Source organism: Alnus glutinosa, chromosome 12 (genome assembly GCF_958979055.1).
Source record: "Alnus glutinosa chromosome 12, dhAlnGlut1.1, whole genome shotgun sequence".
Taxonomy (NCBI): Eukaryota; Viridiplantae; Streptophyta; class Magnoliopsida; order Fagales; family Betulaceae; genus Alnus; species Alnus glutinosa.
Genome location: NC_084897.1, coordinates 25783525 through 25810722, shown reverse-complemented (window position 1 = coordinate 25810722; position 27198 = coordinate 25783525). Strand labels below are relative to the sequence as shown.

At 35.3% G+C, this 27198-nt stretch overlaps 1 protein-coding gene and 2 long non-coding RNA genes across 3 annotated transcripts; 2 read left to right on the top strand and 1 right to left on the bottom strand.

Moving 5' to 3' along the window:
• Window positions 1–2593: 2593 nt before the first annotated feature.
• On the bottom strand, window positions 2594–5071 carry LOC133852730 (uncharacterized). Its single transcript, XM_062289482.1, has one exon. The coding sequence runs from the start codon at window positions 4739–4741 to the stop codon at window positions 2747–2749; it is 1995 nt and encodes a 664-aa protein (XP_062145466.1). The 5' UTR covers window positions 4742–5071; the 3' UTR covers window positions 2594–2746.
• Window positions 5072–19001: 13930 nt separating this feature from the next.
• LOC133851244 (uncharacterized) lies at window positions 19002–24632 on the top strand. Its single transcript, XR_009895774.1, has 3 exons — window positions 19002–19048; window positions 24224–24388; window positions 24478–24632. It is a non-coding gene; the product is annotated as an uncharacterized LOC133851244 (long non-coding RNA).
• Window positions 24633–25072: 440 nt separating this feature from the next.
• LOC133851169 (uncharacterized) lies at window positions 25073–26225 on the top strand. The gene is made up of 5 exons (XR_009895760.1): window positions 25073–25168; window positions 25258–25339; window positions 25415–25553; window positions 25650–25998; window positions 26116–26225. It is a non-coding gene; the product is annotated as an uncharacterized LOC133851169 (long non-coding RNA).
• Window positions 26226–27198: the final 973 nt, after the last annotated feature.

Here is a 27198-nt window from a genome sequence, read left to right as displayed (position 1 = left end):
TAGAACCCAGTAAACTTCCATCCCGGACTCCCATCTTCATTTCGAATGATGGCATTTATGTGCTGACGAGAATAGTTGAAGATCTCCAGGAAATAATTATCTTTCCACAATAAGGCTAAACCCCCACTCCTACCAACTGGATTAACAGCAAAAAGACCTTCAAAACCTAATTTACATCTGATCTTCTCCATAGTTTTACGCTTACATAGAGTTTCAATAAGAAAAACAAAATTGGGCTTCTTTTCTTGCACCATATGGTGAAGAACAAGAACTGTGCAGGGGTTCCCAAGCCCCCGACAGTTCCAATAAAGAAGACTCATGGTGATAGGCGGGGCTGAGAATCAGCCACCGCCTTTTCAAGTTGAGAAGGTACCTCACATCTGGAGTTGCATTTCTTAAGTTGAGCCTCCTGAGTATCAGAAAGTGTCCACTCCACATCCTCAAGTTTCCTTTTCCTTTGAATTTCACCAGTGTTATCAGATATATTGTCTCTAGTTTTCCTTTTCCACTTACGGATCTTGCCCGAAGTCTTCGTGATATCCTCATTTGATGCCAGGCCATTTTCATAATCGCCAATATTCCCATGATTAGGAAGAGAGGAGCCAGAGCATACTCCTTGCTCTGTAAATTTTTTCTGAGAGGGAAAAACCCCCTCCTGGGACCCACTATTTCCAGATGTCAATTTCCCATTCACCAGAGGACCTCCCCTATTAAGAATAGGGTCTTCAACATGTGGCTCCATGCAAACACACCTATGTATCACCTCGCGGTCCTCCACATAGTTTTGGGTATTAACCTCTATTTCAATTCTGGTCAGAAGCTTCTCACTACTATTCTCATCACCTTTCTTGTTGTCAGCCGCATTTTTCTCTTCCAAATCCTCCTCCAAATCTTGGCCATTAATGCATTTTGCCCCGCCCATAATATCATCACTTTCCATGAAATCGGAAGTACAATGTTCAACCAGCTTTCCAACTAAACGTTCTGAGACTTTTACGATTGGGAAATCCCGGCTCTTTTCTCCCTCGTACTGCATTCCAGAAGTACCCTCCGGAGTTCTGGCCCCACCCAGATGACCCGTACTATTTATGGCCAACCGAGGTGAGAGTTCAGCCGGAGAAGACCCTTTCAGTATACTTTCAGTAGCTACTGGTTCCTAATCAGCCACCACCTGCTTTCGTGGATTAACATCAGTCTGTTGAACCTTTGGTGAGCCTTCCTTCCTTGGGCGCAGATCATCTGCCCGTAGCCAAACCCCCCAGGAATTCGCCAATACATCTTCATTAATACGGAAATTTGACTTCCTTGTACAGGACTTATCTGCATGATAGTTTCTCCCACAATAGTAGCAGAACTGAGGGAGCTTTTCATATTTGAAGGAGACCCATACCGATTTGCCATTCAGGACAAGGGCACGACCTCTTTCAAGCGGCTTTGTGATATCAACGTAGACTCTTATTCTCAAACATCTACCCCACCCAACACCATCGCCAGTGACATCTATTTCTTCCACCATGCCAATGGACTGTCCTATCTTAACCCCTACGTCTCGATTCATACACATGAGTGGCATGTCATGTACCTGGACCCAAAAAAGAGCTTTGGAAAAGTCCATTTGCAGAGGTGGGATATCTTCATCGATTTTCTTAAGCACCAACACACTGCGATCAAAGAGCCACAGACGACCTTCCATAACACGTCATTTGTCAGCCACATTAGAAAATTCCAACAGCCACAGATTATCGTGTAGTTCCTTGAAAGCCACTGCTTCAATGGTCTTCCACAGCCTAGTCATTAACGTCTTGAAAGCTTCTTTCTGGATACGACGATCCGACATCAGCCTACCTAGAAGACAACGTTCACTTCTTCCACGTAAATCTGCAGTGTCAGCTTCAGTGATCGTTATCTCCTTTCTTTCTCCATCTGTAAGCTTCATCCTCTCACCCATACTCTCTATCAAGCCTTCCATCCCGATTTATAAGAGAGAGACTAAGGAGATACAACAACAAACATGACTCGAACCACTGCAAGAAAACAGGGACAGAAAATCCCAAGCGTGGAGACAACGCCGGGAGACACACACTCACTCCTAGAATTTTCCGGACAAGAGAAACCTAGGGGAGACCACGGACATAATCTTAGGAAACAAAAGTTTGCCATTTCAAGTTCTCATTCCAACGAGAGCTCCATTCTTTAAAAAGAAACTTCTAAGAATAATTTTTACCACTCTCCTGTCCGAATACGAGCCTTTGAGACATGTTTTCCCCACCTTATTCCTTTTGCTAGCTGTTTCCATCTCAGCTAAATTATTAACCCAATTATGCGAACTACAACCACTCTGAACGCATCAAATAAATCTAGACCTGCTAAAGCCAGCATGTTGTGATTCACATCGAGAGGTATAGAATAAAGAACGGAAAAATATCTGAAATATGCCCTTTTTGCCTTCTGAGTTTAGATTGGTCATCACATTTTAAAATTGCAGTCTGTGTCGGTTTGTAACTAGAAGACAAATGGGTGGGAGGTTCCAGGAATTAGGTGCTTTTATAGGGGAAATGCAAATCAGCAGGAAAAAGAAAACACAGCAAGAGAATGCTCTGTAAATGATTGAAACTATTTCTAAGCAATTTCGAAGACAATAAAATTAAAGTATGTACACTCCATGAGAATGATAAAACAGAGAAAATTATAGGAAACATGGTTTTTTTTTTTCTTGCACAACAAACTAATTTTTTTATTGATTGAATCAATGGAATGCCCTCGACCGTCTTGATTGATAAAGCTCCAATTTGCTCTTGGAGTCTTGTAACAATGTCTCCAGTTTTTCATCCTGGGCAATGTGAGATTGTTTGGAAGCCCATTCAAGCACAGTGAGCACCTCGGCCTGGGCAAGTTCCTCGCTGTCTGGTACATGCAGGGAAATGTAGCATAGCAGAAACAATGCCGAATTTTGAACAATTTGTTCACCAAAATACACCAGCTGGATCAAGTGCTTTGCCCCTCCAGCACTTATAATTGCCTTTGAGTGATCAAGGTGGAGATAGTTCTCTGTGCAGGCAAATCTTGAGAGAGCAACTGAAGCCTCCCTGGCAATCTCAGCTTCTCCCTCGTCGAGAAGCCGCACTAACGGGCTGATCATCCTTGTCTCCGTTGCTCGGAATGTCCTTGCCAAATTCCCAATAGCCTTGACGCACGGGATAAGGAGGTCTGAATTTGCCTCCTCAATGATCTTTAGCAACTGGTCAACAACAGCTTTGCAGGCAGGTGAACTGGGCTTGAATGCAGATCTTCTCAAGTCAGCATCTTTCTCGGCCACTGCAGTGATCTCCATCAACGCCATGGCAGAATGGTATTTGACATCTTCAGGCCCTTTCTCCAGTAGAACTGCGAAGCATAACAGTGCTCTTGACTCAGTGATGCTGCGGCAGATGGCTGGGTTTTCTATGGAAAGGTGCCAAAGGGCTTTTGCTGCCATTGCTTTCATGTTGGCCTTGGTAGCAGGGTCTTCCAATTCCCTCCCCTTAAGATTGAGACTACTACCCGAAAGAGAAACGTTTTGCTGGTGGTGGGGTTGATGGAGTAGATGATTCTGCTTCACATTGTTGTTATGGTTGTTGCTTGTGCTGTGGTTGGCTTGAGTTGAATCATTACCTTGTGGTTGGAGTAGCTTGGACTGGATCCTCATCGCCACGGTATTCGCCACCACATTGTACATCTGACTGGGGGCCTTATTCCCCGTGGGGTGAGGAATTTGATTGTAACATTGCTTGTCATCTTCGTCAATTGCCTTGTTCATATTCTTGCCGTTTGGAGAATTAGTTGCCATTACAACCGCATGTATGGAGGCGGCTCTGATGCTACTAATGGCATACTTACTGTGCTCTTCAACGGTCTCAAACGCGAGATGGCTCACCAGCAAACGGATTATATTGTGCTGGGCAAAAAGATCCTGACACTTGGGGTAATTAGCTGCAAGCTCCGAAACAGCCCAAGCCACTACAGCCTGGACTTTCATGGGACCTTCTTTGAGGATTTTCCCAAACACCGAACATACACCCGCGTGGATCATGTGCTCGATGCTTTCCGTATCGCGTCCCAGTAGCCCAATTGCTTTCGCAGCGTTTTCTTGTGCTTCCAGTTTGCCCTCTTTGATCAATTTCAACAAGGGTCCGATCCCACCTTCCTCTATGATCAGCTTCCCATACCGATCATTGTCCCGGGCAAGCGAAACCAGCGAAGCCGCGGCATCGGATCGGTCCTCGAGCGAACCCGTAGACAGAATCGCAATCTGTTCCCATATGAGACACAGAATTGGCTCGTTTGCTGCTATAGGAGGCAGACCCAAGTACTCGTCGCCGCGATCCTCAGCCGGTGCCGACACACGGAGCAGCCACGAAACGTCGCCGATCGAATTCTCGAGCTGAGCAGACATCTTGCGAAAGGCAGCAGTGGGGATGATGGTGAACACGCGCTTGACTATGCCGTTGACGCGGCATTTGAGCACGAGGGTCAGAGCCTTATCGATGACTTGCTCGGTGTCGTCGATAATCCGCCGCGCGGGGCGCTCGTAGAGTTCGGAGCTGGCTCGGGCGGCCTGGCGGAGCAGCCCGGCAAGCTTCTCTGTCTTGGCCTTGAGTTCCGCACATTCTTGCTTGAAGGAACTAACCTCGTCAGCAGCCTTGCCGACTTGGTCAGCTAGTTGGATCGGCCTTGCCAAGATTTGCTTCACTAAGTCCGCCATAACCACGGCGGACCAACCTTCAAATTCTTTGTTATGGTTGGCTCTAATGAAAGATCAGATCAGGAAAGGAAAATGGGTCTTCTTGGATTTTCCTTTTGGATTAATTTTGGCCTCGATGAACGGAGGAGATGAAGCTTGCGCTAGTTGAGAATGAATTGGCCAGTGGGGATATGGGTCGAGGACTCGAGGTTGTGTGAAAGACTCTTTCAGAAAGAGAGAGAGAGAGAGAGAGAGAGAAGGCTTAGAAGGTGGGGTTTGGAGTCGTTGGTGTTTTTATTGGGCTGCTGGCTACAGTTCTCCCAAGGCGTGGAAGAGTCTAATGGTGAACGGGTTTTACGAGGTCAAACGCGGTTGCATCTTCCTCCTTTATAACCCTTCTATGACTGGGTTAGTGGGTTTCGGGTTTTAAATAAGATATTAACTATCAACAGAAATTGCTGTCACTTTTTAACTACCAGCCCCACCGGGTCCACTCCCCAGTCCCAATGCTGTGCAGATTGCAGGTGAGCCCCCTCCTCTCTTTTTTTCTTTTTTTTTTTTTTTTTTTTTTTTTTTTTTAAGAATTTGATTTCAACGTGATGGATTGTGACATACTTTATAAAATGATAGATCTTATGAAATTGTGACATATTAGATTGAAACTAAATTTTAGAAAAAAAGTGTTTGGATGCAAACACGGCATGAATCTAATATGAAATTAGTAAATTATGGTTAATGGGTCTAACTCGTTTAATTAAATTGGTTAAATTAGAATTAATATATATTCTTATGTTCATGTCTCGATACAACCTAAACTTGACGTACAAACATGAATTGCTACCTCTACTTTTAATTAGAAGTACGCTTTTAATTAGAAGAGTATATTGTTAGGTCTGTTAATCTTTTTTGACCGGTGGTTTTTGTTTTTTGTTTAAAAAAGTTTTTAATATGATATTAATGTAAAAACAGTTTTAATTGTTTTTGTGTTTTATGTTATTTGTTAATACTTTCGTCTAAAAAATAGAAGGCAAAAATGTGGAAAAAAGAAAAGAAAAGAAAAGTTTTATCAATTGCGGATCGAGATTGATTGCAATTTGCTAATTGAATTGCAGCCAGCCGAAACGTGCACGAGAGATGGCCCAAATGAGGCCCCTCGAGCAGTGTAGACCCATTTAAACTCTCAGTTGCCTACCTACGTTGTCTGTAAATCAACCATACAATTGCAGGGGGTCTAATGGATTTAGTTAAATTATTGGGCGACCACTTCACGGTAATGTGTTTGGTATTGTGTTAGTATGAGCTATATTTAAGGTGGTCTTGTTCAGGAGTACTGAGGACACTTGTTGAGGAACTCTTATTGAATTGACAAGTAAACTTAGTTGACATTTTCAAATTTTAATTAATAATAATGTCTTTATAATGATTATTGTACAGTTTTAAGGTTTTGATAAAGTGACGACGATGCAGTGCTAATGGTGAGTACAAGTCTAGAAGAAAAAGAAAAATGCTATCTATCACTTTAATATTTTACAAATCTCATTATGCAAACGTGCTAAAATATACTAGTCATTTTTCTTTTAAGGGTCGTTCTAATGGCTACTAGATCATGCTACAGCAACATTATAAATATTTGTGAGATATTAGTATGGTATATAACATTATTTGAAAAAAAACTAGTGGTTATGGCGACAACAGCCAGGTTATATTTGTGGTGATAACAATCATGGTGATAGCAGTGTCGACAATTACACAAAAAAAAAAAAAAAAAAAAAAAAAAAAAAAAAAAAAAAACTAGTGGTTATGGCAGCAACAGTCAGGTTATATTTGTGGTGATAACAATCATGGTGATGGCAGTGTCGACAATTACACAAAAGCGACTGCACAAAAAAAAAGAAAAAAAAAAAGAGGAGGAGGAAGAAGAAGAAGAAGAAAAGATGGTGGTGATAGCATGAAGGTAATGGAAGCGATGACAATGGTGGGCCGGTGGTGATGGCAATATATATATAACAATGTAAAGAGTCGTAGTTATGATATAAGTATAGGGTGATTTTGGTGATAGTAATTACTAGTTTTCATACGTGGGATTTATACAATGACGTTACTATCCCTGAAATTTGAAATTGGGATTAATTAGATGTTTGAAATCACAACTTCAATGTTTTATACAATTTTATTTATTTATTATTATTATTTTAACTCAAACAAGGAAAATCAATATATGAAATTCACAAATTTCATTTTTTAGTGCAATTCTATTTTTAAATTCCTTATCCTAGTTCTACAATTACATTCATCATCTTTCTTACAAAATCAAAACAATAAAATAAAATAAAATAAAATAAAATAAAAAATAAAAAGAAGAAGAAGAAGAAAATGCAAAATGGTCCAAATTCTTAAATACACAGTGGGCAATCTAAGTGGATTCGATTGCAATTGGATGCTAAAATATAACAGAATTAACTTTCGTAATATCATAAATTTTCTAACTCTATCAGGATTCCATAGAATAGAAGTTCTTCAATGTTAGAATTCAATGATCTATTCAATCCAACTTTATCAAATGGTAGGGGGGAGGAGGGTGTTTATTTTCAAAATATGAGAGGGGAGTCATCGTGGGAGAAGCCCATCCTTATTATTTATGGATTGGTATCTTTTATAATTTATTGCTCGAATTATTTGTAATTTGAATAACTCCACAAAAAGGATGCTGAGGAATCTACTATCTTAGGCAAGTAGGTTCCGCAATTCAGGCTATTCGAAACAAGTAAGCTCTGTAGCCTTCCTTTTTGAGGGCAAACAATTCCGACAATTTTACAAAGAGGATTGAAGGATTCACTACTTCAGGCAAGTGAGCCACAAAATTTGAACTATCTTAAACAAGTGAGTCCTATAGTCTTCTTCTCTACGGGCAGGCACTTCAAGCTTCCCAAGGAGTTGAGAGATCCACAAATTTAGTACGTACGCCTCGTAATTCATATTCTTCGAAACATGTAAGCCTTGCTTTTTTTTTCTTTATGGAATTGTCAAATTTTCGTACAATTGGAGCAACCAAATTACCTAAAAAAAAAAAAAAAAATCTACTAAATTATAACGTAAATTAGTATTTTTTTTTTTTTTTTTTTTTTGATAAGAACGTAAATTAGTATTGAGTTGGCTTGGTTACATTTAACTTGTTTACATAGTTGGGTTCGAGCAGAGCCGTTTGGCCCAGACTATTCCGAGTTGAGAAGCTCTATCTGGTATTGTGTAAGATTGCCTTATAATGCTAGTAAGGTGCCCAATCTTCCAAATTTAATTTATTTTTCAAATTTAAAGATCAAATAATTTTAAATTCTAATTATTACTATAATTATTAGGATTAGAAGCCTGATAGTGCAAGCTGGCAATTCTAATAAAATTAAGAATCTTGACCAGGAAATGTGCATCTGATTCCGTTCATATTTGTTGTATGGTGGGTAACTCCGATCCCTTTCCTAGTGCTACCCACGACGCAGCTTTGGCGAAGACAATCTTCTGGTTTTGATTTTCCTCACGACATAGCAAATTGATTTAATTACGACTTTTGACTTCTTTTTTGTTTTGTTGGCTGGGTCAATATATGTGATGCTTATGTTCCATCAAAACTATGGATATTCATATTATTATTTAATTTCCATTTGGAAATTGAACAGGTCAAATGCGAGTTTTTATTTAAAATTATGGACGGTGTACTATTTGAAAGTACATTTAAAATTGTAAAAAAATTCACATTTTTGTGTAGCAGGTAAAAATGTGCATTTTTTAAAAGCGCACAAAGGGGTTTGGGAGGGATGACTATGGGCTGGGGTGGCTCGAAGCCCACCTCCTCTTCAAGCGTGGTCCGCGAGCCATCCTAGATGGGGTTAGGGTGGTGGCGAGCCACGGTCCACCCCCCTCACCAAATCCCCAACCCCTTCCCCCCTCCCCCCTCCCTCCCTCCCTCTTTTTTTTTTTTTTTTTTTTTAAAAAAAAGTATCTTATAAGTTTTAAATTTTTAATATATATTTTTTTATTATTAAGAGTGACACGTATTGCATTTATATTGGGACTGAAGCGGCAACCTAATAGACTCTGTTAAGTTGCTTTCTCGTTAATCGCTCCATAGGTAATCATGCAAAACCGGTTCTACAAATGTGATTATTTTTTAGATTAAGATCCTCTACAATTATTTGTCCGAATTTAAAAAAATTCGGACGAATGATTGTGATAAACCTTTTATGGAACTCATTTAACTGAATAAGTGGTTAGACAATCCGATTTTTATTTGGTCAAGTGGGTCGTTCTATGAGCGGTCTCTCGCAATCATCTACCCAAATTTTCTCAAATTCGAATAAATAATTGTCGAAAACTCTCTCATCCTTATTTTGACAGCAGAGGAGATGGAGTAAAGGGTAAATCGGAGAACGCAGACAATTGTAGGTGCCCCGCTTTTCAGGAATTTTGCAGAAGAAGAGAATGGAATTGGGCAATTGGCATGACACAGACAACTAATCCCAAGTCAGGACAAGTTATTTAAATGGTTATTTGTACATATTATGCAAGAAACGTCTCAGTGAGTCAGCGGCCAGTGGGGCAAAGGTATAGGATTCTACTGAACAATGGAAGCCGTTAAAACTAAAAAATTAAAAATTGGGTTAATTTAACCCCTACCAATTTTCACTTATTTACTTCCTCAAAAAAAAAAAAAAAAAATCACTTATTTACATATTGTCGTTACAAACTACCATGTGTGATATATAACTCTTTTTTTTTTTTTTTTTTTAAACGATACATAACCTTTTTTAACTACCAATCGTTACACGAAGACTCTTTCTTTAGCCGAACGCGTTAAATTAGCAAAAAAAAAAAAAAAAAAAAAAAAAAAAAGCAAAAAAGAAAAAACTTAAAAACTAAAAGGAAAAAAAAAATTAATAAAAGCTTGGCCAACCTCCGACCACCCCCATATTTCCTTTTCTATTTGTTTATTTCTTTAAATTTTTTTTTAAAATTTTTTTGAGAATATTTACGTAAATTTATTTTCTTTACTCATGGTCTTTTCGTTATTTCAGGTTAAAAATTGAAACATGTGTGTCACATGTTCGCATTTCCATAGGATTTAATACTCTTGACTAACGAAAGTGTTTTTTTTTTTTTTGCCAACAAATAATAGTTAAAGAGGGTCTTTTGTCACATGCGGTAGTTTGAGGGTAATATGTAAATGAGTGGTAGTTGATGGGCCATTATAATTATCCAAAAAGCTTATAATGAAAAATAAAAATAAAAATAAATATTGAAGTAGACGGAAGAAAGGAATTGAATAATCAAGCATATTGCTCCTCAATAGTGTAGATATATTTTATTTTATTTTTGACATGTCCACATAAGAGGAGGAGAGTAGATTCGAACTAGTGACTCTCTGCTTCATGAGGCGTGGTCTTCAGCCGATTAAGTTACCTCTTGGAGACTCCTCAATAGTATAGATGGGTTGTCTTTTTAATATTATGTTGTTTGTAATCCACAAAATTCAGATTTAACCCTTGGATTTTCCTGCAATTTCAATTAATTTCTTCTTTACTTTTATAAGTTCAAAATTTAACTCTTGGATTATTCGTGTTTTTCAAATTGGCCATCTCCTCTATCTCTCCCACACCTTAGGTGATGGTTGCGTCACCCCCAACTTTTTTTTTTTAATTATTCATTTCTTCTTTTATAGATATAATAAAGATTTTTTATTATTTTTTTTATTTTTAATATAGGGCATTTACATGATACTTCTGCTGTGGCAAAATGGTTATATGGCATTAATTAATCCCCATTACTTTTTTGAGTGAAAAGTCGACAGGATGATCAATGTGAAAACTGCATATAACCTAATTAAAGAGTTAATTTTCGATTTTAAATGCCTGAAGATTAAATTAAAATAACGCAAAAATACAGGGATTAGACATAAACTTTATTGTAATTTTAGTTGCAAATTAAACCGTGTTATGTTATGGTGGCACCGACTGGCTTGATTTTTTCCACTTCAAGCTTCACCTTGAGGAAAGCTTGTGTTGGTTGGGCTAGACTTTTTTGTACGGCCTTTGAGGATTTGACCCAATCCGACTCACTTAAGAAATGAGGTCTAATGACTCGAAAAAAAAACGTTAATTACATCTACATTATCATTTTAAATGATTAATTAATTTGACGTTTTTTAGAATTGTTTATAAAGTTTAGTCTCACTTAAAAATTAGAATTAATTCATTCAATGTAGACTATTCATTTTTTCTCGTAAAACTTAGTCTCACCTAATAAAAACCAATGTGAAACTTAATTAACATCATGAGTAAAATTTATTATTTATAATTTATTTATTCAATGTGGACTATTTATCTTCTCAATGTGGGATTGAGATGTTACACGAGGACCTTACAAACATTTCTAGAGTTAAAAACCCTGTCTCAATTAACATAATATTTTCCTCTTATATGGAAATTAACCAGTACCCCATAATCTTTCTCAACGAAGAACACCCTCTCCAATCGATCGCGTTCATCTTATATGGAAATTAACCAGTACCCCATATTCTTTCTCAACGAAGAACACCCTCTCCAATCGATAATCAGCATGAACGTGTGTGTGTGTGGATCGCGTTCATCTTATATGGAAATCAACCATATATGCACCCCATAATTCTTTCTCAATGAAGAACACCTCCAATCGATCAGCATGAGCTTTCCAATCGATCCAACGAAGAACACCTCCAATCGATCAGCATGAACGTGTGTGTGTGTGTGTGGATCACGTTCATCTTATCTGGAAATCAACCACCCCATAATCTTTCTCAATGAAGAACACCTCCAATCGATCAGCATGAACGTGTGTGTACGGCCCGAACGACACAACAAGGACTCAGTTAACAGATCCTGCTCACGCCACGCACCCCCTAGCTCCCCACATGCGTCCGTTTGGGAGGATGTTTGAAAATGTATAAAAAATTGCGCATAGCAAGTACTACAGGGGTAAGTTCTTTTAAAAAGACGTGATTTTAAAGTCAAATCACAATTTTACCGAACATCCCCCCCCACGCAAAGGGCCAATTGTACGTGACAGGAACTATTGAGTGCAAACTCGATCATTTTGGATGCAAACAATATAGGATGGTTCGTGGAACGGTGGTCCTGTTAGGCCTTTGTTTAGGATCCTCTGCATTTCATGATATTGATCAGAAGGAACAAATTTAACCTCATGCATGCCCTCAACAGAGTGAAAGCCTAGGGCCGGCCAACCGTGCGCATACATAGTAGTACTTTACGATCCAAACAAAAACAATATTAATATCAAACTTGTACGTACGTGTTCATCGATCTGCTCCTTCATATATTTTGTACGTATATATATTAGCGAACTAGCGATTCATCATGTGAAACTAATTTAGTCTCGTTTTTTGATATTGAAGAACTCTCGGGAAATCTAGTTACTTTTGGTCGATCTTGAGATTCCTTCACGAATCACGTGAGTTCATATAAGAAATAAAGCTAGCCTTTATGAATAATTTAAAAGTGATCAGCATTCCACATGCAACCTCTGCTTGGCTTTTTGCGGGGCATGCTTTTTGCAACAGTGCAAGCATATCTAGTACTCGATTCCTAGCCACAAAGCTGGTCCCATACGACAAGGCACCAGCAAGGAAGGAAGAAGAAAAGAAAGAAGAATCGGATTAATTATATATATATATACGTACACAGCGTTAATTAATCTTCATTTGCAGTAAAACTAATTAACTTGATGCCTACAGTAACTAAAAGGGTACGTCCACATTGGATACTAGTAATTAACTGTATAATCCAAGATATAAGAGGCTTACTGGGTACTACCAAAGATGCTTTATATTATTATTGGTCTATATATGATCATCAAATTTATATAGGCCAATTGTCTGGGATTTTGTTGGGTGCATGTGAAACTTGCGTTATCAGTATTTTTGTTTAATCTTTTCTGAGCAATTACAAAGGATCAAGGGGAGGGGGCTCGATGATAAATAAAGATGTCTATAAGCAGGACAATCAAGTGTTTTGGCAAGATTAGGCGTCTTTCTACTGAATTTTCACATTTCTTCCATATATTCAAGCTAGGGGGGCCACATCATTTCAATTAACTAGTTAACTTTCTCCTTAATGTTAACTTTGATATTGCCATTTCGACAAGACTATGCTAGCTGTAACAGCTGCTGTACGTTCTTAGTGATTTTAATCGGATGAATATATATATCATTGAAGCTGCCACCAATTAAGCTTCTTGTTATAGTACTGCTGAGGATTTTATTGGGGTGAAGCTCAAGCTGCACGGCTAACTGTCCAACTTGCAACTCATTGAAAGGGATGTCCTTACTGTACGTCTTTCTTAGCCTTTTTCCCTCTTGATTAATGAATATATAGAAAAATAAAAAAATAAGAATATCCTTTTTAACTACGAAATTGTAACCTATGGGTCCTCAACTATGGCCCTGTTGCCACTTGCCCCCTTCGTGCGTACCCTGTTTGTCTGGCTCCAGAGCAGTACGACCACCTTCCTCGAAGCAACCTCCATATATATGAAACATCTTGAATGCTTGATAGGAACATCAGAATCTTAAAAAGACAAAGGTACTAGAGATTCTTGCGAGACAACATTGATAGTGATCGAAGTTGATGAATGATGATCAACTTATAATAAAACAGTCCAAGGGGTAATGCACCAGTGTATAAATTTCTTACAATGATCGGAACTACATACGACTACCCATATATGGACGTGATTCATGCTTAGAACTTCACCATCTGCAAATTAAAGAGCAGAGTGCACCAGCTATGGACCTTTTGCTAGATTTTGTCTTCTCCGTATTATATTCACTTGCTTTCCAAAATATCCCCCAAAGGGTGTGTCTAACGGATACAAATTCCCTACTTAAAGTAGAGATAGCTAGAGATGATCGACATCAATAATATATAACATAGATTCTCAACGTATCTAACAAAAAAAACACTTGGTCCAGCATTATTTAATTATATATATCATAGAGCTAGTTGCCTCCATTATTAAATATTTCAATGGTCCACAAACTTTAATTGATCCTTTCTTTCCCCATTATCAATTCCTTTCTCCATTATTTGTTCAAGTAAAGTAACAATAGGGTTTGTTTTATGCGTAGAGAAAAAGAAAAGCCTGCACGTTAAAAGATACATATGTCCCGAGTAGAGAAAAAGAAAAGCCTGCACGTTAAAAGATACATATGTCCCGAGAAATCTAACGCCCAAAAACATTCCCGGCAGCTTCCCAATTATTTTTTATAAATATAGAGAATAAATTACTTTTTATTTTCCTATCAAAAAACAACCCACAGCAGTTTTCCTTCATTTTTTCCTATATCATTAAAATATTATTTTTTTTACTTCTACTTTAATTGAAAGTAAGAAAAAGAAGATAAAGTATAAGAGATATAATATATTTTGTGAATAAACAATTGAATAGGAAGTGAATAGTGCTTACTTCATAGGAAAACGAAAATTTTAGGGAAGCTGCTGTGGAGGGCTTTTTGTAACTTTTTTGAAATTTTCTCTAAAACTTAGGGAACATACCATCTTTAGAGAAACTGCTAACCAGAGCTTTAGCCTGCAGAATCCAGCACTCTCTGCAACTTTGCATGCATCGATTATGCATGATGACAAAAATGGAGACCAAAAGGATCGATTAATTATTGTTTCATCCAAAATGAACTTAACCAAACCTGGATTAATTAATTACTGATTGGCAAATGGCAATAAATTACTTGTCATTAATTCTTTAATCATTTTAAATGGTTTAATTATATATCCTCGGCGTGGCAGCAGCAGGCAGCAGATGTTCAGGTAATTAACCACGCAGGGGTACTGGTTGAATTGAAGCAGCCAAACCGAGAGTTGTTTCCGTGAAGCTACGTCCATGACTACTCATAAGAACTCCGTCGTCGACAGTAGTCTTAATGGATAAGAAAACAAATACACTGAATGCGCAGAAAGCAATATATGCGTAAGGAGCATGTACGCATGTGATATATATATATATATATATATATATATATCCTCTACCTCCAGAAAAATTGGACCACATCGATCCCCACCGCTTTCTTAATTCCCTGTAAATTCTAAAACATGCGAAAGCTCATATAGCTAGGGAAGGTTTTCCTTCTCTCTCAACGACTGAGTTTGGCTAGCTAGCTAGCTCCAAGGGAAGGAGAACGAAGGGTCCAATCAATAACTTTCAACCGTTTATATGCATGTTACCGTTAATTTGGTTCTTTCATTTATAATATTTGGAGAACTAGGAATTAATGTTCTAAGGCATGGTAATAATCTTGGACCGAAAAAAGTTTTTACGATAGATTAAGTACGTAGGCCGGAAGAGAAAATACGGTTTATTAATTATCAAAGGTAAATTTAGGAAGACACATGGAAATGTTATACTTTGTAATTAATGCTTGATTTATAGATGAGATTTTAGTTTAGTTTTGCAAAGAGTGTTTTTTTGTTTGTTATATTTTTGTTTGTACAAGAGTTATTAAAGCTTTAGTGTTTTAGTACTATAGCCTTTCATTATAAGGTGTTCCGTTTGTTAATTTTGGTAATCAAAGAGATAATAAAAAAATAATAATAACTTTCAACCATCCGATCGATTGTCCTTAATTCTTCCGAGGACCCAAAGAATCTCTCTTTTTTAAATGAAAGAGATAATAATAATAATAATAATAATATTTTTGAAACAACAAAATATATAATATAGCTCCATAAACTATAACCATATATATTTTCATTTACGTTTCTAATTAAACTTTAAAAAGTGACATTGAAGCCTCTGAACTACCATCGAGACTCGGTGAAATAGACATGATTGTTAAGATGCAGACTACCTGCACCTAGACAGAATGACCATATAAAGATTAAACAAAAAGGGGGGAAGTTAAAAATACCAAAAATGAGTGGCATTTTTTCATATTAGCTTCCTTACTAATTTTTCAAAAAACTATTTTTTTTAAATTTTATTTTTTAATAACTTTAAGGGTATTTTCGGTAGAAAAGCGTAAAAGTGACTAATTTGACATATTGTGGTAGATCGGGTGACCCATATGCCACTTTTTAACATTTGGATGTGTAAATGAAATTATGAAAATACAGTGATAGTTCACGGAAATAAAGTTATTTTTTCTTAATATTTATTTTATGGTTAAATTTAAAATTGATAAATCTAACCGCATATATGAAATTAATATTGATATGTATTTAAAAAAAAATTAAACAATACAAAATTATTTATACAGTTAAATGCTTAAACTTTATACAATAAAATAATCGTATCTATTTTATCCAAAACGAAGAGGATCCTATTCCTTCTTGATGGGGCCGGGACAACAGCAAAGCTAGACATTTTTATAGCTGTGATCGAGTCTGTTACAGCGAGTGGGGAGTTGGTGCGATAATATATTCTGTAAATAAATAATCCTGTTCTAATATAACATAAATAACATGTTCTGTAAATAAATAATCCTGTTCTAACATAAATAATCCCACGTGTGCCTGCATCTTCACGCTCGACAAAACTTGAAGCACGCAGCAGCACTGTGATTGTTCCGGCTATTAGTCGCATGTCTTGTCGTTACAAATCATATCATATCATATATATATATAAAAGCTGAGTTTTGCCTAAGAGAGAGCCTAAACTCTGCCACGTGGCATGAACCGGCGTTTAAAAAAAAAAAAAAACTGAACCGGTTCTCCTTGCTGCACAGCGTTTTACTTGAAATGTCAATAAAACCAAAACGCACGTTGAGCGTATTCGCTGAACTGCGTTTTACTTAAAATCTCATTAAAAGTAAAAACGTCATTTAGTGACTGAATAACATGCGTTTTTATGTCCTTAATTTATTTTTATCAAACCGTTTGTTTTCATCTGTTTTGATTTCTTCATTCTCCCCAAACGTTCTAATTTTTTTTTTCAAACGTTTCATTTCATGCGTTTTCATTTCTTCGTGTTACTGGATTTAAAACCATGCATCCTCAAAAACTGTCGTCACTATGTTTCTTACTATTTCTCTCTACTTTTCTCAGTAAACTAAATTCAAACTCTCTTATCTCTGTTCATTATTCTGCGACGTCTGCCACAATCTGAGTAAGTTTTCTTTCTCTAAGTTTTCTTTTATATATTTCTATTGTATTCTTTTCTGATAAGTTAGATTTATTTTAAATTGATTTGTGGGTTTTATGCCTAGAAAAGGGAAACATTGCAAAGCCTTTGAAATTCAAAAACTGGAATTAAGAAACTCTATGTATCTATTTTCCTAACCAAGAAAAAGAAGAAACGTGAGGCAATGAAATATTTTCATTTGATCTTTCTAAAACCAACTAATCATCAACAAGACCCATATACCAGTGATGGGTTTCGGCGATACCCGTCAAATTGAGATAGTTGCCGAATGCTCGAGCGAGGGCGAAGGCTTCTCTAACAGCTCCGCCATGTCCTCATCCCTGTCATCCTCATGTTGCCTCACGTTTGCTCTATCAAATAAATTTTGTTCCTTTAGAAACTTTGTCTCTCTGTCTCTCTCTCTTTCTCTCTCCCCCTCTCTCTCTAGAAAACGCTGGAGACACTCGCATCTCTAGAAAACTCTGGAGACAGATGTAAGTATGTAGTTGGGATTTTTTTCCTTGAATATCTTTTTGTTTATTGAGATATGGGCCATTTTGGTCTTAAACCTTTGTATTTGGTTTTCGTTGTATTTGGTTTGGCAAGTGACAGAGGCATAATGACATATCACGTCAATGAGTCAATCCATATTTGAGCACCACATCCAACGTCCCCACGTCAATCCACCATGTCCTTACCCCAAGAATATTGTTTCATTATCATGCTTTGTGGTCAAGTGGGTTGCATTAACGAATATGTGCAGAACCTAGGGACTCCGCAGCTATAGAGGAATATTTTGATTTTCTATTTGCCTTAATTTAGATAGGAACAACTCAGTTGGTGGAGGGTTGGGATGAGGAAAATGGATTCAAGGATAGGAACAACGTTGAGAACAAGAAAACTGATTCTGTGGATGAGATCTTTTAAATTTTAATTATAACATAAAATATCATTATATATATTATTCCTTCAACTATATTGTTTACTATAACAAAACTAAATAATTATATGTTTTCATTTGCATATATAGTCTTAAATTTTAATTCTAACATATAATATCTCAATTTTTTTAACAGACAATAAATTGCTTTTGTTTTTAAATTATTTTGTACTATTAATTACTTTTTTTTAATTATTTTTGGTTTTGCATCCAATAATTGTGTTTGGTTAATAAGTAAAATTTGTCTGAATTGTAATTGATTTCTTATTGAAATATTAGATTAATTTTATATTTGATTTTGATTTTGATTTTGTACAATATATGTCCTTGACCAACAAATAAAAAAAAAAATTTGAAAGCACTTTATGTATAAGCACTTTATGTATAATCCAATATTTCTTTTTAATCAAATACAATATTTTTATTCTCTCCTTATTATTGCATGTGATTTTAATTATTTAATAAATACCATTTTAGAAATATTTTAATTTATAATTGAATTGTTATATAATTATATTTTTCAGTTGAAATATGAGGTCAAATGATACTATTTACAAAATTTATTTTTAAAAATATATCATTGCTTCAATTTTATTGTCAGCTAATTAAAACAAAACTAAATAATCATATATATATTTTTTTCTTTATAGGAATAAATTTTCATAAAAAAAAAAAAGGTTTAATTTTCTTTGTATTTTTTTGTTTTGTTTTAACATTCAGAATTATTAGTGTTTTATTTGTATTGAAATATAATAGGTACCACAACAAAACTAAACAATTAGATATTTTTCCTTGCTATATTTAAATATAAATTAAATTTTTTAATATCATTTGTATTACCTATGACATTTGTAAAACATTAGCTTAGTAGGATGTCTGACATTCTCAACATTCTATTTTATTTTTTATGATTTTTTTTTCCTTTTCTAAATTAACCCTTATACTATCGCTTGGATGTATATCGATCTTTTACTGTTTCCTTGCACTTCATGCTGTGAACCAAGAAGTAAGAGAAAACGTCTATTAGTATTTTACTAAAAGTATGAATATACTTCAATGCCCAAGACAATCATCTATAACATAAATTGTAGAAACTATTTATAATGTTCATTATAATATTATGGAAGTAGTCTCTTTAAGTTTAACGTGTGTAACTATTGAATACAGGTTATTGTTTTTGAGTACTTCGGAACTAATTTGCAATACGTGTTGAGGTATTTCCATTCTTTTCCTTAAATTTTTATTTAGTTTCTTTACCTTTTTTTTTTTTTTTTTTTTTTTGGTAGCATTACTTCTTAATGTTGTGAGTGTACTATTTTTTCAATATATTTTGTACATATTATATTGCATTATTTTGATTATATTGTTTAATTTGTTAAAGTGTATATGTTTTAGTTGAATTTGATGAACTAAATGATAGGATTTATAACTTTGTCATTAATTCGTTTTTTTCTTCACAATTTTGAAATAGAAAAAAAAAATGGAAAATGCAAGAATTGCACGACAAAGAAGACGTATGATTATGAATGAAAAAATGAAACAAGGAGGCATTATCGTGGGTAGTGGAAGTAGGTCTAAGAAAGTTAGGAAATACAACGACGTTCAACCAACAGATTCAACTACTCAAAGTATGATAAACAATAGAAACGAAATGGAAAATGAAAGACTTGCACATCATAAAAGACAGAAAACAAGACGAGGAGTTATGATTGTTGGTTGTGGAAGTAGCTCTAGCCAAGTTAGGGATCACAACAGCTTGCAACCAACAGATGCGACTGCTCAAAGTACGACAGAACGTGGATTCGGCTATAGCTCAAACACAGAAGATATTCCAAGTAAACTGACTTAACTAAATTTATTTGATAAAAAATATAAAAGTTTTTGCACACCATCAAATTTAATCCAACATTTCTTTTTTTTTTTCTCCACTCTATTTCATACAGGAAAATTTATTGAACCTTGGAATTTTGGCTCACCATCATATGTATGTGAGTATTGTGGTGCGATAGTATGGTATGAAGAAAGAACATTGAAATCTAAGAAGCCTCATAATCCTAAATTTTCTCTATGTTGTATGGAGGGTCAAGTGAAGTTGCCTTTTCTTAAGAAACCACCTGTTTTTCTTGAAGAATTGCTAAATCCTGCTGGTGGGCATCGTTCAAAAAACTTTAAGGCACAAATTAGAAGTTATAATTCCATATTTGCTATGACATCAATGGGTGGGAATGTGGATAAGACAATTAATGATGGAAGAGGTCCTTATATATTTCGACTTAACGGCCAAAACCACCATAGAATTGGAACATTGCTCCCAGGTGATGGCTTGATCCCCCGTTTTGCACAGCTATATTTTTACGACACCGAAAATGAAGTTCCGAATAGAATGAATACCTTGAATCGCTCCGACAGTAACCTTGATCCCTCTATTGTTGATTCCCTGGTCCAAATGCTAGATGAATCAAACGTATTGGTGAAGATCTTTCGTATGGCTAGAGACCGTTTTAGAGGAGGTAATATCCACCACTTAAGATTACGTCTTATTGGATCACGATCAACCGATGGAAGAGATCACAATCTTCCCACATGTTCAGAAATTGCTGCAATTATTGTTGGTGACATTGGTGTTGATAATGCACACCGTGATGTTATTGTAGATTATAAAGAAGGTGGATTACAGAGGATCAATGAGTTGCATCCATCATATATGGCATTGCAGTATCCTCTTCTATTTCCATATGGCGAGGATGGTTTTAGGCTGGGTATTTTACGTAGAAGTATTAGTGGAACTAGACATAACACAAATAGTTATGTAACAATGAGGGAATATTATGCATATCGGTTGCAAAAACGTCAAGATGAGGGACATACTTTGATATATGGTGGCCGGTTATTCCAGCAATTTGTTGTTGATGCATACACATGTATTGAAGCAATTCGACTTATGTGGATAAGACGTAATCAAGGTGCATTAAGGACTGAATTGTACAGTGGATTGAGGGATGCAGTTATGAGGGGAGATACCACCCCTGCATCTATTGGGAAAAGAATTGTTTTGCCTTCAACTTTTACGGGAAGTCCAAGATATATGATTGAGAATTATCAGGATGCAATGGCAATTTGTAGATGGGCAGGGTATCCTGATTTATTTATCACTTTCACTTGCAATGCCAAATGGCCGGAGATTGAAAGTTTTCTATCTATGAATCCTGGTCAGAAACCTGAGGATCGACCTGATATACTTGGAAGAGTTTTTAAGATCAAGCTCGATCAGCTATTATATGACTTAAAGCATGGCCAACACTTTGGGAGAATGCTTGCTGGTATTCTAAAATTATTTTTGTTATTTTTTATGTTTTAATTTCTATGCACAATTTAATTAAGTTTATATTTTGCTTACAGTTGTCTACACTATTGAATACCAAAAGAGGGGATTGCCTCATGCTCATATATTGCTTTTTCTACATCCTTATGATAAACATCCAACACCGATAGAAATAGATAGGATAATCTCAGCAGAAGTTCCAGATTTGAACAAAGATCCTCAAGCTTATGATGTTGTCAAACAATTTATGATACATGGTCCTTGCGGCTCTATAAATCCAAATTCAAGTTGTATGATTGGCAACAAATGTAGCAAGCATTTTCCAAAGAGATTTTACTCTGAAACTACGATCGATGAAGATGGCTTTCCAGTATATAGAAGGAGGAACAATGGAAGATTTGTTGAAAAAAATGGTATTAAGCTTGATAATCGATTTATAGTTCCTCACAATATTGACTTATTGGTGAAATATCAGTCACACATAAATGTTGAGTGGTGCAATCGTTCAAGGTCTATCAAGTACTTATTCAAATATATAAATAAAGGACCTGATCGTGCAACTTTAATTCTTGAAGAAAATTTACATGTCGATGGTTCTACTGGAGTACAACAGGTGACAAATACTGATGAAATAAAAGCATATTTAGATTGCAGATATGTGTCTGCTATAGAGGCATGTTGGAGGATCTTTCAGTTTGAAATCCATTATCGAGAACCTGCAGTTGAGAGACTAAATTTTCATCTTGAAAATGAGCAACCGGTCATGTTTGATGATTCTGATTACTTAGATAATGTTTTGAGTCAACCGAATATTAGAAAGACTAAATTTACTGAATGGATGAAAACAAATGCTTTGTATGAACAAGCCAGAGAGTTGACTTATTCTGATTTCCCTTCCAAATGGGTTTGGCATAACAAAGACAAGGAATGGAGATCGAGGAAGCAAAGAAGATGTGTAGGACGGATATTTTACTCTCATCCTGGTAGTGGTGAACGATTTTATTTGCGAATGTTACTTAACATTGTTAAAGGACCTCGGTCTTTTGAGGAAATAAGAACTGTAAATAGTGTGTTGTATCCAACTTTCAAGTCAGCATGTTATGCTCTTGGTTTGCTTGATGATGATAAAGAGTGGCATGAAGCTTTAAATCATGCATCCCACTGGGCTTCAGGGAAGCAACTTCGTGAACTTTTTGTCACAATGTTGATTTTTTGTGAGGTTGCTGACCCTTATAAATTATGGATTTCAAATTGGAAATTGTTATCTGAAGATATTCTGCATCGAGAAAGAAGAATTTTACGATACGACGACCTACATCTTAGTGACTCGCAGTTACAAGAGTATGCACTTTGTGACATTGAACGGTTACTAAACAAAAATGCAAGGTCTTTAAGAGAATTTGAGACGATGCCATATCCAAACACGTTACTTCTTAGTCAAAGTAACAATAGATTATTGCAAGAAGAATTGGATTATGATAGAATTTTTTTGGCAGATGAGCATATGAAACTTCTTAGTGATCTAAATTATGAACAAAGAAAGATATATGATGCAGTAATTGGATCCGTTACAGAAAATAAAGGTGGTGTTTACTTCGTTTATGGACATGGAGGTACTGGAAAGACTTATCTATGGAGAACCTTGATATGTCGATTGCGCTCAGAAGGGAAGATAGTCATTGCAGTTGCATCATCTGGGATTGCAGCATTGTTGTTACCTGGTGGAAGAACTGCTCATTCGAGGTTTCAAATACCGATAAATGTAACAGATACCTCAACTTGCGCGTTTAAGCAAGGTTCACATCTTGCGAAACTAATGACAAGAGCGAGTCTAATAATTTGGGATGAAGCTCCTATGGCTCATCGAAATTGTTTTGAAGCTGTTGATCGTTCACTAAGAGATATTTTACATTTTAGTGATCCACAAAGTGGAGAGAAACCATTTGGAGGAAAGACAGTTGTTCTTGGTGGTGATTTCCGACAAATATTACCGGTTGTATCTAAAGGCCGAAGAGAAGAAATAGTTGAGGCATCAATTAATAGGTCTTCATTATGGAAGTACTGTACAGTTATGACTTTGACAAAGAATATGAGGCTTGAGCAAAATCCCGGCGATAATGTTGCAAGAGAATTTGCACAATGGATTCTAAAAATAGGTGAAGGTGAATTAGATGATAGTGAGGGTGAATCATTGATTAAGATACCATCTGATTTAAGAATTCCACATGATACTCATCCTATTAATGATATTGTGAATGCTACCTACCCTGAGTTGCAAAGTAAATACACTGATGCAAAGTATTTAGAATATAGAGCGATTTTAGCTCCAACAAATGATGCCGTGCAAGACATAAATGACTACATGATTGATCTTATTAACGTTGACGAAGAAACATATCTCAGTGCTGATTCAATATGTAAAGCTACAAGCAACATTCAAGACCAAGATATTATGTATCCAATAGAATTCCTAAATTCTTTGAAGTTTCCGGGTATACCAAACCATAAACTCAGGCTCAAAGTTGGAATCCCTATAATGCTACTTCGGAATTTAAATCAGAGTGCTGGACTTTGCAATGGCACGAGACTTTTGGTTACTCAATTGTCAAAATGGGTGTTAGAGGCTAAAATCATATCAGGGACTCACGTTGGACATAAAGTATTCATTCCACGTATAGTTCTATCTCCTTCCGATTCTAAAATGCCTTTTGTATTGAAAAGAAGACAATTTCCAGTATCTGTTTGCTTTGCTATGACGATTAATAAAAGTCAAGGTCAATCATTGAAACGTGTAGGCCTTTTCCTACCAAAACCTGTCTTTAGTCATGGTCAATTGTATGTCGCTATATCCAGAGTTACAAGTAGAAATGGGCTTAGAGTATTCATTGAAGGTGAACATTATGGCGATAATTTCCATACAAAAAATATAGTATACAAGGAAATATTCAACGATTTGCCTAGAGGTAACATTTACTATATATTTGAATCTTATATTGTATCTTGATTTAAAATGCCTATATTTTTCACTAAAAATATAAGTACACTTACTAAAATAAATTTTGTGCAGGTGTTACTGAATAATATCAACATGGCTTACACATCCCTGAATCAAATTTCAGTTGAGAAAGAAACGTGGATTGTGAAAGTTAGAATCATTCGGATGTGGGACGCAATTAACATAGCAAATGACCATGAGCTAATCAGTCTTGATATGATAATGGCAGACGAAAATGTAAGTTGTTATCTATTTTTCTCAATTTAATTATTTTCAAATATGGAACAATAAATTTGTGAAACATTTTTAATTTTTTTTTTTATCAGGGGACACTAATACATGCAAGTATTAGAAAGAATTTTGCTCAGCGTTTCAGACCTCTCTTCAATGAAGGATCTGTCTACGCAATCAAGAATTTCATAGTTGAGGAACATAGAGCGAAGTTTCGTCCGGTACATAACGAAGTTAAAATTATTTTCATGTCAACAACTTCCGTCTCTAAGATCAATGGAATAGATCATGCCATACCTCATTACGGATTTGAACTCGCTGATTATGAAACTATAGCGAGTCGTTGCAATGACATTACTTATTTGACTGGTATATTGATCATTTATTTTCATTTACTTTAAAAAATAACTTATAGCTTATACAAAGTGATAATTCAATACTAATTTTATTAAAATCAATTTCATTAATTTGCAGATGTCATTGGTAGATTAGAATCAGTTGGAGTTATTGAAGAGATTAAGGCAAAAGGTCGTCCCACAAAAGTTCGAAAAATTCAGTTGTTACTAGAAGAGTAAGAAATAATTTTATTTTCATGTGAAATACAATCAGCTACTGAACCCCAACAACCATAGCATACTAACTTAGTTATCTACTATGCCAGAAACAAATATTTGCAAACAACTTTGTGGGGATCTACAGCACTTCAAGTAGATGAGGATTTCTATGAGAAAAATACAAGTCCAACTATTGTAATAGTAACTTCGACTATTGTGAAGACTTTCAGGGGTAACTACTTTATTTACTATTTTTATAAACCATATAATGCGTATTTCTCTTTGTATATGTTAATGGATTTCTCTTTGAATTTTTTGTAGGTGAATACAACTTATCATCAACAACTGCAACAAGGGTGTACATCAACCTTAAAATTCCTGAAGTTGCCAGAGTTCTTGACAAGTACAACTATTAACTAATTATATTATATTTTACTAAGAAAATGTAAACTGACCTATTTTTATTTTTAATGAATAGGTTGAACAATGTCACAGTATCGGAAGTTAAAGAATTGAAGATTGATCGACCACCGATGATTCCAGACGAGGAACTTGCCTTGCGAAATAGAAAGACGGTTGCTGAAATAAAAAAAATGGAATGGAAACCCGAGACAAAGGTATGAGCCCCTCAAGTTATAAGATCTAAATCTTAACCTATAAGATCACTAATACCGTATCATTTATTTTAATTTTTGAAAAATTTATTATTGCAGGAAATATTAATTACATGTTTATGCAAAGTCAATAGAATAGACAACAAGTTTGGATGGTATTATATTGGTTGTCTTACATGCAAGACGAAGGTTAAGCTTATAGGAGGATCTTTTTGGTGTGAACGTTGTAAGGCGGAACCTAAATTTTCTGTACCAAGGTAAACAAAAAATAACATTGTATATAAATATATATAGTTCCTACTACTAACCAATTTGGAAATGAAGCAGGTATAGGATACAAATAGAAGTATCAGATACAACTGATTCAACAACATTCATTGTATTTGATAAAGAGGGTGAACAACTTACAGGCAAGACTGCGAAAGAACTTGCAGACATGCAAGATGAGGTAACAAAAACATAAAAAATTTACTTTACCAATACATAATAAAGTAAAAAAGTAAACAAAAATTAATCCAACATACTCTAACTTATCATAACATTATGCTATTTTATATTTATACAGAATTTGAAGGACAATGTCTTACCAAGAGAAATGAAAGCAATAGTTTCCAATGAATATATATTCCAATTGCGACTCAACGACTATAATTTGAAAAGAGGATTAGAGAATTATACCGTTTCAAAAATCTTTCAACCACATGTTTCACAAGAGGTTCAGATCCAAAAGGTAACATTTAATTATTTTTTTTTAAAAAAAAAGAAAAAGAAATTATCTACACAATATTTTTCCTACATAATTTAATGCATCTTCTAATGAAATTTAATTATAACAGGAAACTCCGGCCAACTCTGAACAAAATACAGAAGACGAACAGACATTCACTCAACATTCTTCAATGTCGTCTTCCTTACCTATTGAAGATGTTGAATCAGATGATGATGATATGCCGATCAAATTGCTTTGCAAACGAAAGCGATACACTTAATACAACTATCTAATCTTTTTTAGGCCAGGAGATAGAATTTCGAACAAGCTAATGTAATTATTCTTAATAATAGTATTGTGATGTGCTTAAACTTAATAATGCTTGAGATGGGGGTTAAACATGATAATGTTACATTTTCAACCCTGATTACCTATGCTAGGATGTATTCTTAATCTGTCTATTAGTCTCAAAATTTAATATTTAAAATCAAATTATTAAATTTATTCATTCTTATCCTCTTAAACTTTTGAATATGTTGTGATATAAATCTTTAGATTAAATTATAATGAAGAATCCCGCGCATAGCGCGGGTTATGAGCTAGTATATATATAATAGAGGAATCAGTAAAGCAAAAGCTTATAATCGCGACAAATGGCGCTTAATTGTTTTGACAAGTGTCCCTCTTTATTATTAAACGTGCATTTAAGTTAGTTAAACTTTTTTTTTTTTTTTTTTTGAACAAAGCAAAACTCTTAAAAACGTTAAGCCACCTCATATGCATGCAGTTTAATTTTTTTAAAATAAAATAAACTGTTGACAAGTGTCCCTCTTTATTATTAAACGTGCATTTAAGTTAGTTAAACTTTTTTTTTTTTTTTTGAACAAAGCAAAACTCTTAAAAACGTTAAGCCACCTCATATGCATGCAGTTTAATTTT

Bases quoted from the DNA above. Each gene is read 5' to 3' on its own strand.
- LOC133852730 (XM_062289482.1), bottom strand. From the start codon at position 4,741: ATGGCGGACTTAGTGAAGCAAATCTTGGCAAGGCCGATCCAACTAGCT.